The 15,563-nt window shown below is 37.5% G+C and overlaps 1 protein-coding gene across 14 annotated transcripts in view; it reads right to left on the minus strand.

Moving 5' to 3' along the window:
• AOPEP (aminopeptidase O (putative)) overlaps positions 1–15,563 on the minus strand; it is a 168,092-nt gene that overhangs the window by 74,190 nt on the left and 78,339 nt on the right. For 9 of the 14 annotated variants that reach the window (XM_064641348.1, XM_064641345.1, XM_064641344.1 and 6 more), the window contains one exon: positions 15,063–15,146. The exons of the other annotated variants lie outside the window; for them this stretch is intronic. In XM_064641348.1, coding sequence (XP_064497418.1) covers positions 15,063–15,146 — 84 coding nt within the window. The remainder of the gene's footprint in view (positions 1–15,062; positions 15,147–15,563) is intronic. 14 annotated transcript variants of the gene reach the window in all.

Below are 15,563 nucleotides of genomic sequence, written 5' to 3' on the forward strand. Positions count from 1 at the left end.
GAAAGACAATCAGCTGCCTCCTGCCCTCCCCCTCTAAGTCAATTGACTTAGCAATGGTTTTAATTTTAAGAGAGCTTTTTGACTGAGTATTAACACTGACTGGTTTACACACAACACCCTCAGCCCTTCTATCTTGTTCGATTCAAACATGTCCTCTCTCCCTGTAGTGACTGCAAATTTCCAGAATGAATGCTACACATTAAAGAAACAAACAAACAAACAAAACCCCACAAAAATCCACCCTTCCCTCCAACAACAACACCAGAACAAAAATGCCAGAGTAAACGGTGGAAAACTTGATCTTTTTTCTTTGAGGGGGAATACCTTTAACGTCTGCAAAAGATACAAGGCTGACAGAACTCAACTCGGAGCCTTAACTCAGATGCTGATATATATCTTCAAGTCTATCCAATCCTTGACATTTACCGAAACAATCAAAAAAAAATATTTTAAGCAATACAATTCTCTTATCAGCTGTTTCAAGAGAATGAACAAGAAATGGCTCACCTCAAACGAAACACTCAGCAAACTTAAATACAGTTAATTTTTAGCTATTGTCAATCTTCTCCATACTTAAGAAACAAAAGGCTCTGTACAGACACCCCAGAAACTCAGTCCAAAAACTCATTACCAAAACTGTCAGCACACTGTAAAAGCATTTTAATCTGAGTAAACATTTAAGAGTTGTTCTATTGTCATTTGGATAAAAACCAACCAACCAAACAAAACTCCACAAACAAAAACTATTCTGGAACAGCCTACTTTGTAACAGAAAAGCCCACTTCAAAAGCACGAGTCCTCAGAAGATGAATGAACCTTCCTTTAGCGTCCAAAATGACTGGGAGAGCTACGGGGTGAGACCCACGTATGCACTGATTTCTTGGCCACACGTAGCCCCTACTTCCAAATTATGATCCTGTTTTCATTACAGACTAAGCAAAGATATTTTACTTTAATAAAATGTGACGTTTTATTCATATTGAATCCATCACATTCTTAACACAATTTCAGTGTTTACATTTTAGCATTTTCTGTGCATCTAAAGACACCTAAAATCCTTCATAAAATTAAACCAGGCATATTCATGAAGAATCAGTTCTCTGCAGTTTGTATTATGTGACTACATTATCTTCCACAAGAACAGATGCATATGGCACAAAAAAAAGGAAGGACAAGGACTATATCTGTAGTAGTGTGCAGTTGCTCCATGCAAAAAGATGTATTTGCTTTCAGTTGATTCATTTAAAAATTACACAGAGGTTAATCTTTTATCATCTCCCTCTTTTTTTCCCCCACAAAACACTCAGAAACAACTGAGCTTACTTCAGGTTTCTATCAAGTAAACAACAGGTACTAGTTACAGTGGTATGTCCATAAACATTAACTGGTCAGAAATGGATTTTCACCCTCACAACAGCCTTTTTTGCAAAGGAAGGATATACAAGGCTGCTGAAACTCAAGTCCTCCCTAAAAAGTAATGAGGAAAACCGTAAGGAACCGATGTGGAAATGCAAGCAGATGGGATCCGGTGCGAGACAAGAAATGAAAACAAAAGAAGTGCCATGTGGAGAGTGACTCCAAGGACTGTGTCCCTCTATCTTTCATTTCTCCCCAAGCACCCAGTGCTGCTAACCCGGACAGCAGCAAGGGATTCATCCAGCAGGAATTGTGGAGAAGATTCAAGTGCAGACAGGTAAGTGCCAGAAACTTTAAGACGCTTTTCTCTAATCACACATCAATCTAAACTTGTCAAATACCCAGCTATTTCCAAAGCATAGCACAATTGTGAGTTGGGGGAAAAAAAAAAAAGTGGTGTGGTGATGGGTCATTTTAAGTACTTTTGGTCATTGCCATATCACAGAAGACATTTGCTAAAGTATTTAAGAGTATTGTAAAAATACAAATGAACAGACAAAAATACAAAACCAAACCCCAAAACATTGTCTGGTTGAAATATATATGGAATAATTCTATGAAGCTTTGGGTGTTTAGAAAAAAAGGGAAGCCCTTTTTGGGGAGGAAATCCTCAGAAAAGGGAAATTTGCACGAAGAATTTTGAGCGGAGTTGTTTTTTATTTTAAAGATATAAAAGCTATCTTTTTATCTATGTCCCTTCAAGCCACATAAGTAAGAACCTTTTGTATCCTGAACACATTTTTGACCAACAAAGAGAATATACATGAAAACAACTTGCATCCCTGTTGCCTGTTCTGTCAGTTCCACATTTCATAAAAACTTCAAATAATTCTTGTCTTGTAACCATGACCAATTTAATATAAAAGTCAGAATTTCAGCTCAAACCCTCAGGGAAACTCAGCTGGATTTACTATAAGTCTTTGCCAGTGCTTTGGAAAGAGTCCACATTGCAAAACACCCATCCAGTCTGCTCTTAACTAAGCCAAGATGACAATAAATTCAATAAGCTTGGGAAAAAAAAGGCACTTGCATTGTAAGTTAGCTTCCAGAATATGAAGAACATCTTTAACTTCACATTCCCTCCATATATCTTTTAATTTCCATCCCTCATCTCCTAACATCTACTTGTGTCTACAACACAAGTAGACAAATTATCCTTACTTGTAGTTTAAAGCAAGTTTACTTCTATGTCCTGGTTTTGGAGTGTGTTACAGGCCAAGAGTGGAGCTGTTTGCAATCCTCCTGCAGAACAGAAGCCTTCCCAGCAGCAAACACAGGCACTTGCCAGGGAGGTGGAACACAAACAGAAAATCTTGAGCTTTAACTTTCCTTCTGCAGAATCACAGAATATGCTGAGTTGGAAGGGACCTACAAGGATCATCGAAGTCCATCTCCTGGCACTGCAGAGAACAGCCCCAAGAATCACACCACATGAACCTGAGAATGTTGTCCAAACCCTCCTGGAGCTCTGTCAGCCTTGGGGCTGTGCCCACTGCCCTGGGGAGCCTGGGCAGTGCCCAACTACCCTCTGGGGGAAGAACCTTTGCCTGAGATCCAACCTGAGCCTGTCCTGACACAGCTCCAGCCATTCCCTGAGTGTTGTCCCAGAGCTCAGTCCCTGCCCCTCCTCTGCCCCTGCCCAGGCAGTTGGAACTGCACTGAGGTCTCCCCTCAGTCTCCTCTGCTCCAGCTGAACACACCAAGTGCCCTCAGTGTCCTCACACGGCTTCAAAACAAGACCCTTCCCCATCCTCGTTCCCTCCTTTGGACACTCTCTGATAGCTCAGTATCTTCCTGACACTGTGTCCCCGCAAAGTGCCCCAATGTTGCAGGGGAGGCTGCACCACTGCAGGGCAGAGCAGGGCAGGACAATCCCCTCCCTTGACCAGCCAGTGACTGATGCACTCCAGGACACACTCAGCCCTCCTAACCAACATATCCTTTCCTTTCTTCCTTTCCTATCCCTACCTAGATCTCCTCAGACAACATGTGGGTAGCAATGAGCATTGCAAAAATCTCAAGGATATTATTTGTGTTGATAATACTTGGTCACTTCCCATTTTGGTGACTTACAAATTTATTAAAATTGTAAATATAGTTAGAATCACAAGAATGAAGGTGAGGTATATTGACCCAACTTCTCTCATTTTCCAGCTGTTCCTCTGTGTAATTAATACTGAGCTGTTCTGTTGTTTGAGGTTTTTTTAAATCTGTATATGAGTAATCCAGAGCTCATGTTTCAGCACCCGCAGTCAGGTTTTCATAAACTTTAGCAGATACTCTCAATGTTCTGGCCAAGTAAAACTCACATAATAGTCTACAAAAGTAACTTTTCCATAGCAGATTTGTTGAGTCACAAGAGATTTTTATTCTGCCTTTTTTATAACAGTTTATGCATTTTGCTTGTTCTGACAGTAACAGAACATTCAGATCAAGATAACTCGGGAAGAGATAAGCTGAAAAGCCCTAGCTTTTCACTGATGAAAGGAATACAGTCAAACACTGGCTAGCATATTTTTTGGAAACATCAAGTTGTATAGCATGACTTATATGGCTAAGATAGTGAAAAGCTTATGCCTAGCACAAAGAACACAATTCCCTTACTTGAAACCATCTGACACCAGTAACAACAAACAGAAACTCCACAAACTCTCACACTTATCAATCCCAGAATGTTTTACAAATACTGACTTAGTGTCATAAGTAGCAAAACACTCAGCTAAGGATATTCTACCTTACAAAGATGCAGAACTTGAAACTCTTTACCCTCTGCATATAGCACGGCTCATTTGTGTTGTAGAAGGAGGACAGTAAGATTCAGTAATTCAGCAGACTATGCTTGGTTAAGGCAACATCTCTGCAGAAGTTTCTCAGATTTTAATGCCATAAATGGACTGAGAAGCAATGGTAGGTGTTACAGAAACACACTGATGCACTCCATTCCCCTTTATTTTACAAAGAGGGACACATCAACTAAAACAGCACCATGACATAGGTAGGTATAAAGACGCATTGGGAGCAATAACTTACTCCTCAGCTGAATGCTCAAATGAAAAATAAACAGGATATAAGCTAAGAAGGAAACCAGAATTAATGACTCCTAATTGCTCAGCCATCTTTCTGTCACAGCAAATGTGATGTCATAAAAACAACACAGTTACAGAGCAAGAGAACAATCCTGTGCACATGATCTTTTACACATGCAGACTAGACTGCAATAAATCAAATCACTTACTGTGATTCAGACACACTATGAGAAGAACCATGAATACATTGAATAGCGCTTCCTTCTAGTTAATGTATGAAAATCCAATATAAATTGAAGTTTCTGAGTACTTTATTTTCAAAAAAACCCACAGGCACACAAAATGAAACAACAAATTTCAAGCATATGGCACTATCGAAGAGTAAACACTATTGCTTTCAGGGCTAGCCAGGGGATTATTGTTACATGAGGAAATCAAGGTTGACTTTTAAAAATCTAAAAACAAATGAAAAGACTTAGTGTCTACACGCCATGCAGGTCATCGCTATTACACAACCTTCCTTTCTAAAAACACTTCAAACAAATTCCTATATGGGATATTCACAGGCTTTAACTGATTAAAAACAAGTGCAAGATGTGAAATATCTCCTGGAAATACAAAATGGTTTGTTTTCAGAAAAGGTCCTTGTGTTCCTGATGAAGCATAAGAGAATCTGATAGTCTCACCAGACACTTCCAATTAAACATAACTCACTAAATATTTACTTACATGCCACTTTATGCCAGAAGGCTGTATCATTAAATAAGACATTCACACTTAACTCTATACTTCTGTCTTATGTAGTTGCAAAGCAACACACATCATGAGGATAAGTACATCTCTGTAGCAAACGATTACGTGTGCAATTTTCTTTATCATATGTTCCAGCCCTGTGCTACCTCCATATTAATCACAGGAGCAGACTCGCCATCACACATCCTTCTGTGCTGTGAAGACACAACACACAGGCCGATTTCTGATTTCTGGTTGTTACTGTGCCTCCAACACCCTACCACACCATGCCTGAAAGTTTTACAATCAAAATTATTTGCAATGAAAAAAACCATGATTTAGCAAGCTCTTAGTAATTATTCTACTCTCTCTTTGTGTTAAAAGTTACAGGCTGCATACATACATTTAGACAGTCAAAGACAAAAACGTAACAGTTGTCCATTAAATTATTATTCAAAGCCAACACTTATATTTAATACTTGTAATCTGAAATCACTAACCATAGCTGTTATTCATTACTAGACAGTATGTTCTAATACAATGTAAATATTGATAAAATGAATCCTCCCATGCTCAAGTTAATATTTTCAATTGCACTCCTATGTGTGCTGGGCCTTTCACAGAATTACTGGGAAAACGAAGCCATAGCACTGTTTGTGTTCAAATCTCTGCTACAGGTTAAAATATCACCAACCATACACATCTTGTGCTTCTCGGGAGATTGTGTGGATTCATTCTTTGGTATTTATAATATAGAGAGGCCTCAGGTGAAGGTTTGTGTTTGGCCATGAAACTTGATTTCAGTCCATTTCCTTGCCCTGACCAACTTCCTTAAGTATCTTTGGACAAACTACCTATTATCTCCATGCCTTGATTTACAATCCATAAAATCAAGATGAACATTCTAATTTCAAGTAAACCCTGCTTTGCATTAAAACTATCTTCACACTACTAGGTTGTATGTTCTGAGATGTCTTGAATCTCTCAATTACTTTTATGCAAGTCAGTCCTGCAACTCTGAATTGAAGTCAGTAGCTATGCATACAGTACAGAGAAGCATTTTTTATGGATCTCTCTCTCCTGTGCTGATAAACAAGCATAACAGTTTTTCAAGAAAGAGTAAATGCTTAATTCCTTGAAAAATATTACAAAATATTACAAAAGGTGTTACAAAATAAGAGGGTGTATTAAACAAAAGTATGGTATATTAATTATTTAGGCTGAAAAAAGTTTCCAAATGAACCTCCTGTTCCCCTCCATAAAATGAGGCAAGCTGAAATCGCTTCCCTCAGCTTCCCAGTCTCTCCAAGCAATCAGTTCTCTTAAATATGGATGCCTGTGTTGCCTGTGCTCCACAACAGAAAGAATTAGAATTTTTTTACTTCCTTCTGAAAGCCTAAGAGGTTTACTCATGGTAACACTTGCTGTCAAAAAACAGGCCATATATACCAAGCTACACTGAAGGTAAATTTGGGTGATAAACTTATAATCCCATCTTATGTGTTTCTCAAGTATGAACTGGCATACACTCAGGTCACCTTACTTTTGCTTTAATTAGCAACCTCTCTTTAACAAGCAAAAGAGGGGAGGGAAAATTTCAGGATGCAAGAGGAAACTGAGCTTTAGACAAATTATTCTACAATTATCCTCCCTCAAATACTATCTCCCCTTCTCCCTGCCTCCCCAGGTATCATCTATGCTGTACGATAGATAGATAGATAGATAGACAGATAGACAGATAGACAGATAGATAGACAGATAGACAGACAGACAGACAGACAGATAGATAGATAGATAGATAGATAGATAGATAGATAGATAGATAGAAAAAAAATTGGCACCATATCTCCCAGTAAAAAACACTCTGGGCAATTGGGAGAAGTCAAATCTCCTCTTCAATGCGGAAGTGGTCACTTGGAAAGATCTTAAGAATGAATAACTATTTAAATATATCAGTAGCTTCACCACATTTGTCAGAAGTACAGCCAAAACACAGAGAAGTCTCTGGAGTTAAAACAAAAACCCCACAATCATAGTTACTGCATAACTGGCACTGGGCGTGTCATCTTTTCTTTGACATAAACAGGATCTTGAGCATGGAAGCATTTAATACTCTCTTGCTGGTTTTCATTTCCTCTTGAAATATGGATGAGAAAACACAAGCAAGACCCTTATTAGTCTCCATGCTAAGTCCCAAGACCCTTTTTTTGTCAAGTATTTGTGTTAGGATTGAAGAAGAAAACCAACAGTAAGGGAAATACATTACGTGGGCGTTCACCACATTTGGAGCACACAACCTGAAAAGTATGTAGAATATAGTTCATAAAACCAAAACACTAAATTCTTTAAGAAACAAAAGTAATGAAATCCAATTTCAACAAGGAACTTGTGCCTCATGACTAAACCATCTTTCAGGCTTGAAGTGGTAATAAAAACATTTCCTCTGGTTGGGACAGTCAGACCATATTCCCCCTCACCCATCTGTTAGACTGCCAGAAACGATGGAGCTCACACGTCTGCCTCGCCTTCACGTGGGCTTTCCCCACAGCAGCTCTTACAGGAACATGGTAGAGACCTAACAACTTCCACTGAAAATGCCTGATGGTTGCCTAAGTTAAAGGCAGAAAAGGGAAAAGGAAATACAAAGCAACATAATTGCCTGAGCTTCCTTCTCATCAGTACTTTTTTCCAGATATAAATAAAAGCTTTTCTTGAAAAATGATTGTGAACTTCAGCAGAGAAGGACAAAAAATTTCTTCTGCTTAATTAAGCAAATTGTCACTGGCAATCATTTTTGAATCAAGACTACGGAAAATTTAAGTATCAATACCCTGTGCTTCAAGAATGCTGTTCAGACATGATGAGTGCCCAGGTGTAGCTCAGTGTAGGTTAACAACTGGGCTCAACAGCACAAAGGGGAAAGTATTTTCTAATCACTCACACATGTGAGACTGCACTCACAATAAACTGACAGACATTAGGCAGTTTGTGTCTTATCAGATGAAAAGTACTGTCCATATGTATATAGATATATATATTTATAGAGCATAAATATCCACGCTAATGTTGAGCAGTAGTCTAGTTTCAAATGTTGGTATAGGTTTCAGAAAACCTGCAAGTGAAGTATCTGATGAGAGGAGCTAGACACTTGTGAATGGTCACTTTGTTTGTGCCCACACAAAAAATAACACAAGAAAATTACAGGCAGTACAGTATAATTTACACATCTTTAAGAATTCAATCCTGTCTGTTTAATTAAAGCAACAAAGAATGTACCTGCTTTTAACCTTCCTGCTCTAAAAGAGCTTCTCAGGAGTCTCTAAGGGGAGGAGAGGATTATAAGAGTATTTTAAGTTCTACACATGAGTATTTTAGAATTGTGGCCATCAAAAAGAGGGCTAGGAACTACCAAAACCTTTCTAATGTGTTTTGTAAAAGGTCTAGACTTTACATTTCATGCTCACACATTTCTTTAAATAAAAATGTCTACACTTACAGACTCCTATAAATATGCTTTTACTATACAGTATGTGAACATAATCCAAAACTGAAAACAGACACAGAATGAGGACAATAGTTGACTAGTCATCAAAAAAAAGTTAAGCCTATTTCTGAGAATGTGTAATAAATGTTAGACTGAAATAAAGCACACATTTGAGCAAGCAGACCATTAAACCTTCTTTGTCTTTATAGTCAATCACATCAAAAAGAACCTGGGGACATTTAAATCAATTCAGCTGCCATGCACAAGTGTATATTCTCAACTAGTAAAAAATCCATTAGAAAAGTCTGTAGAAAAAACTTATGGAATGTTTCAAAGAAGTGCACCAAACACTGGTGGGGGCATACATTTGAGAAGTATTGAAAACAATTGAATTTTTTTTTGTTTTTTATGTTATTTTGGAAAGAAAAAACTGTTCTCACATTTTCCATTTCCTGTATTAAAGACAGAAGTTTTTTCTAAGCTAAGGTATGAAGGATCAACCACCAAAAATAGGGCTTTATAACAAGAAACAACAGCAGAAAAAGTTACTGGCAGTAGTCAATCCCAGTAATGTAATTCATTTAGACAGCATCATATAATAACACATATAAACACCACCTTACTAAAATGCCTCCAAGGAGACTGATATCTGAATAGTATATAACTAATTCTTCCTACAAACCAAAAGGAATAAAACTCTTCACTAAAATTGCCTTTTTCTTTCCCGCAGAAACCCTGTGTTTTATAACAAAGTAGCCTTAACCTTCCCCTGCACAGCACGGGTGCTTGCTGGGACAGCACAACAAGATGCAATCATCTGCAACTTCAAACTACTGCAACAGGTAGCCCTGCTGGCCTGAGAGATCCTCGTTTACAAACGGCCATCTCAGAGTCAGACAGGGAGGAGATGCATCAACAGACCTGTAGTGATAAGTTGCTTCACTGATCTATAAATGCAGCCTGAATGTGGCCTAATAGGAACATTCAATCTCTGACAACACAATAACAACATCCCTCTGGCAGACTCAATGTCAAATATACTGTGCAACAACAATCTCTTGCTAAGAGAGATAGGTGCTCTTCAAAAGAAAACTAAGGTCCTACCACTACTCCAACTAAAATAAGTTGATACTGTAATCAGAACTGGACTATTAAAAAAAAAAAATATTGCTAAACTAAAAATTCCACTAAAATTTTGAATTTTTATTTTTTTATACACGGACATAGTATTTTCTTGTTTTATTAAATATTTGTTAATTGAATTCTGAAGCAGCACTATCCTAAAAAACCATAGCTGTCTAGAGCTGCACAATTACAGTTTCCAAACAATTCATAAATACAGACATTCTTACAGGGAAGCAAAACTAAATACTAAAAACATTTAGTTCCAGTGGCCTGAAATAATATTCACATGTATTCAGAGGAAAAGTTTTTTAAACTACTCTATTTCCCAGATAGCTTAAGAACATTTACTGCAATTCAGACCTTGTGCATGAGCTGAGTATAAAGTCTTCCATTCAAATTCCCGATCTCAAAAGGAATTCAATGTTTTCTGTAATCAGTGAAGGCCAGTTTACAGGGTTCCTAGAAAGTTCTGTGAGATTAATTTGGTACAGCAAATAATGCCACTGAAGACTTTCTGAGTAACACTTGAGGACTTTTCACCATGTTTGTTTCAGCTGTTAAGCACTATGCAGTGCACAAGATCTGGGATTATTTCAGATTTGATCCTTGCTTTGATTCTTAGTTTGTTGGATTCAGGTAAAAACATTCATTTTGAGAAACAAAAAAATACATGGCAATTGCGGATTTTAAGTAATTTTAATGCACTATATATTAATAGTCTTTACCTGAATTAGCAGAAACACATCATCCTGAATAAACTTCCCTAACGAAGAGCTCTCTTACACCACACAGTTTTTTTAATCAATACTTTTTCTGAGACTTCAAAACATTTTCTACCTAAAGTATATCAAGAAGACTCATTTTAGTGAATTACAAGATTTGTTTCTTGTATTTCAGTTACACTGTGAATTCGTTGTTAAAGAACAAAAGAGTTACAGCACTTAGTGTTAGTCATATATATCACAACTCTTTTGGGGTTTTTGTTTTTTATTAGAAACTTAACAGCCATTTCAACAGTCATTTTTGCTCAGGTTATTCATAGAGCTTAAATACTGACAGCAAAACAAAATGATCAACAGCAACAACCAATAGGAAAAAAATCAAATGACAGTCACATTGCTGGTAAACCAGCAGACAAACTTTAAACACATTAAAACAATATTTCTGAGAAAGCAGCAGAAATTATTCTGGTAACATTGAATTACTCCTCAAAGTTTCAGTATACAATCAAAATAAAACTGAAACAGAGAAATGCAATTTTGATAATTTGCAAGAAACATTTTCCTTACCTACTGTGCGTATATATACACACACACACACACACACACACATATTTCAATGTTTTTCCTAAATACTGGGTACCTGTATACCGTGTGTCTCATCCTATTACACTTTTTATACCACTGGAACATTTTCAAAGCAGCTTTTATGTTTTAAGACTGAAAGTCAAGTAAAAGTGAATCGGTCTTCTAACGAAAAATGTTTCCCCTCAAATGCCACAATGGACACAGATTGCATGCTACAATTCCACTGGGCTGACTGAAAGGTTATTTTCTTCTGCCTAACATTCAGCACTGGTTCAAGCAGACACACTCAAGTATTACAACAAAAATAATAATAACACTTAATATTTATTTCACACTCTTCGTAATAAAACAATGCTAATTTTAACCGAACAATTCTTTCCAAGCTCTGTTATACCTTCTCTAAATTTCACATCCTGTATTGGTATACATTCTGATTGCTAACTGTGCTGAGCAGCTAAATGACAAGATGAAAAGACAGCACAAGAATAAATGAGGAGTAAAAAATATAAGAGAATAGGAAGAATGACAAAAGAAGAATGCTAGGGGTGAGTGTGTTTAAACTTGTGTATGTATACACACATTGTAAGAAGAGTATTTATAGAGAACTATAAACAGAAAACATGGTGAGCAAATGACACCTTTTTTTCAATTTTTCAACTTGTTTTTCCTTTTTTTTTTCAAACAGATAAAGTTACTGAAAGTAAATAGAAAGGAATGAACAGTACCAAAGGTAACCAAAGGAGTCCAAAGAAAACAGAGAAAGTAAAGAGGAGTGAAAAATAAGCAGGAAAAAAAGACTGGGACAAAAGCTGTTAAGAAAATATAAGAAACTGCAGAGACAGAGCAGCAAAAATGTTAGTAATGAAAAAAAGCTACAACAGAAGAAATCCCCATCCAAAAAACCCCACCCGCCCTCCCAAATATGGAAGAAAAGCAAAAGTATGAGAACTCACAGCTATCTGAGTAAAAGTCTCTCTCACCCACTGATTCTGTTACTCTGCTCTAATCCACCACATGTGGGGCCACACCAGAAACCAGCACAACTTTCTACACAACCTTCCCCAGTGGTTCCTACGCCCCTTGAGCACAGTTCACACTCCTGGTCACGTAGTTCTTATCCACCACATGGTATCTTCAAATGTTCTTTAAATAAACCTAAGTGCAAGTACAGTCAGCTCCTACAAACTTAACTGTTTAGAAGGCAACTTTTTCAAGAAGCAATTCCCCGGCAGTTGTCAGAAACCTTTCCTTCACAATTCTCTTTCACTTTTTACTACAGAGTTACCTCTCTGTCCTAGATTTTGTACTTGGATGCAGCAGTTGCTTTGATTTGGAGGTGTCTCAGTATAGTAAAGTCACCCATCTTGTATTAGAAATAGGACTTCCTATCACAAAGAAAAGAAATGACAGAGGAAAATTGGACAGCACAGGCACATGCAAGTTTAGAAGCTACATTTAAGAAGATTGTGCTTGCTTGGAAAGGATAAACAAGATTAAAGCCAAGCTCAGTTTTCTAGATGTAGCAAATCAGTATCCTTACATTAATCACAGTTGTGATATGAGCTGGTACCAACTCTCTGACTTCTCTGTTTATTATTGCTCACTTTCTCAGCTCCCTCTTTTCACTCCATGCTTTTATTCCTACCTCTCTACTTTCTGAAAGGGTGCCTCACTTTTCCATTACACACTTTTCTCTTTCTTGTTCTCTTTTTTATCTTGAAAGATACTTTAACTGCTGTATACCACCATTTCTGCTAAAAACTAATACGGACACAGCTAAAACCCAAGAATCCTGGTGGAACAGAGGTTAGCACCATCCACACTGACTGGGAGTGGCACTGACTGGTAAGCACTCACTGAAAACCCAGCTGCAACCAACTCTGAAACTAAACAGTACAATGAAGCACTTCCAGGAGGTCCTCACCCTTCTTCTATTCTCTCATCTGTAACTGTATTGGAAAACCACCATTGCAACGGCCAAACTTCTACGCAACTTAAAGAATTCCAACCTCAGTGACTAGTCAGTGATTTAGTCCCAGATGTGAGGTTATTGTTCTACCTCTTCCTTCCCATGCAGGTAAGTACCCGGCCGATGCAGCGCTGGGAAGCTGCACTGCATCCCCGGGATATGGATACTTAGGATATTAAAAGACAACAGTTATGCTCACCTTCAATTTAAATTCACAGACCTTGTTCTACAATTACTGTTTGAAAAACAATGAGTATATCTTAGGTTTACACATCAGGTTTTGCATTTCTAACACGGCAAGCCTACGTGCTGAAGTTCTCTCTCACAAACAGAGCACCAGGAGAACAACTCCCCCAACAGAAATAGAATTTTATCAGTACTAAGGAAGTACTAAGGAAGCTTTCTCCTATAATAAGAGATTAGGACTGGTGTAACAGCATAAGGCACTTCTAAACCTACTGTTCAGGCGTAACACAGGATCTACTTTGTACCATTTAAAAATTACTTCAAAATGTATGTAGACTATGGTTTGTACTAGGGTTATTTATCCTATCAATGGATTTTGCTCACAAATTCCCAAGATGATACAATTTTTAACCTAAAAAAGTCTTATTCCTCTTAACATAAAATGATAGACCTCTTAACATAAAAATCAGACCTTCATGATGCAGTCATCATCACTTTGTATAAGAAGAAAGGAATTAAATCAGACTGTTCAAATTACCGTGGTATTACTCTGCTCTCCATTGCTGGCAAACTCCTGGCAAGAATACTTTTGAACAGACTAATGCTCGCCCGCTATAGCTACACATACATGCAAACAAACATTCACATACAGAAATACAAACAAAAATGGAATTACCTAGCAAAACAGTTTATGCTATCTCTGTTTAAATCACGTCATTCCAAAGTACAACACAGAACATCTTTCCAAAATTATGTTTTCCAGTTACAAAATGCAAGTAGTGAATAAAAGGATGCTTTTTGGTGGTTTTTAGCTAACCATAGAGCTGGTAAATCACTCCTATACAAGGTACTTTGAGGACATTTGTCATAGAGTTGCAATGTCCGTACTAAGGCATCACATCCCAGGAACTGGCAGCCATGCTATCAGCAAGAATTTGGCTACAGAAACAGCAATGATTCATCATGCATTCTAGAAGCACTGTCAAAACAGCAAAGCAACACACTGCTATTTTAATCCTTCAGAAGTAACAAGAGTTTTAAAAAACAATCATAAATTTGTTGCAAAACCAAAACAAGTAAAAACTCCCATAGTTCTAATAATGCATTTGGAAGTGCATCTTTATTTTTTATTCAAATTTTTCCCTCAGAGGACAGCTATTTAGTTAAAATATCAGCTAATTACTTACCTCTCTACATTGCAAGTTAAGAACAAGTCTCTCATAATAGCTTAATCAAAATTGCTGGTTAAAAATAGTTCAAGTTTAGTTGCATTCAGGTTTAAGAATCTTCTGTAGTAATTTTTAAAATAACCTTCTAGACACATCAACATTAACTGAAATCTGTACTGCAAATAGATGACTTTCAAACTCACACTCTGAATGAAGTCAACAAGCATAGTCTGAATATTTGTTTCAACATACACATCACATCTATCATTGTCCGAATATCCACCATGAAAACTGTTTCTCAGCTACCAGTATCCAAAAATAGTGGTGCAGGTCCTGTTAAAAGCTCTCAAGTGCTACATTTCTCTGATGAAAGCACTCTTCTCTTTCTTCCTCAGAATGGTCCAGTTAAACACAATTATAGGAAAATTTTGTCTTCTACACTAACAATCTGAAAAGATTGTTACATTCTTGCCATTGTAACTACAGAGTGACTGTGAAACTTTATCTGTAACACCCTTTTTTACTATCACCTTGTCGAAGACGGTAAATAACATCGCGATAGAGCTTAGGGAGGCGTAATCGGAAAGCATTTCGGATCTGCTGCCCTTTGTCCCGTTACCCAAACAGACCGCTTACCAGATCGCTTACCTTCTGGAAAATTACTTCATCCTGTTTTCTTTTCTTTTTGCTGCTTTTTCTGACCCTCTGGTTTGTCTGAATCCATTTTGTGACCTGGAGTTCAAAACCATGGTGCTTTTTTAGGAAGAAGACACAACCTGAGCGCAGCTATTCAGCATTGGTAAAAAGCTATAAGAGACTCAAGACAATTTTTTTAATTGCTTCACTGGATAGGGAAGAACACTTTTCCCATACAGAGTGGCATGGTCTTAGGCAATCTGTTTGCAGATTGGTTACTTGTGCACAGTTACTTGTGCACTGACCAAGTGCGAGGTGGTGTTCTTCATCTCAGAGCTTTCAGTTTAAGGTTTTTTGCACAAAGAACGTGTTTGATGCCACGCCAGGTTGCCAAATGGAAAATTATCACTGCAGCGTGCAAAAATCCTGGGCAAAATCTCTGCGCTTTATCCCGTACACCGTCTAGTTCAAGTAAGAGATTTATTTCCAGCCACTCACTCGAACGTTGTTCCA

This window comes from Pseudopipra pipra, chromosome Z (genome assembly GCF_036250125.1).
Source record: "Pseudopipra pipra isolate bDixPip1 chromosome Z, bDixPip1.hap1, whole genome shotgun sequence".
NCBI classification, from domain to species: Eukaryota; Metazoa; Chordata; class Aves; order Passeriformes; family Pipridae; genus Pseudopipra; species Pseudopipra pipra.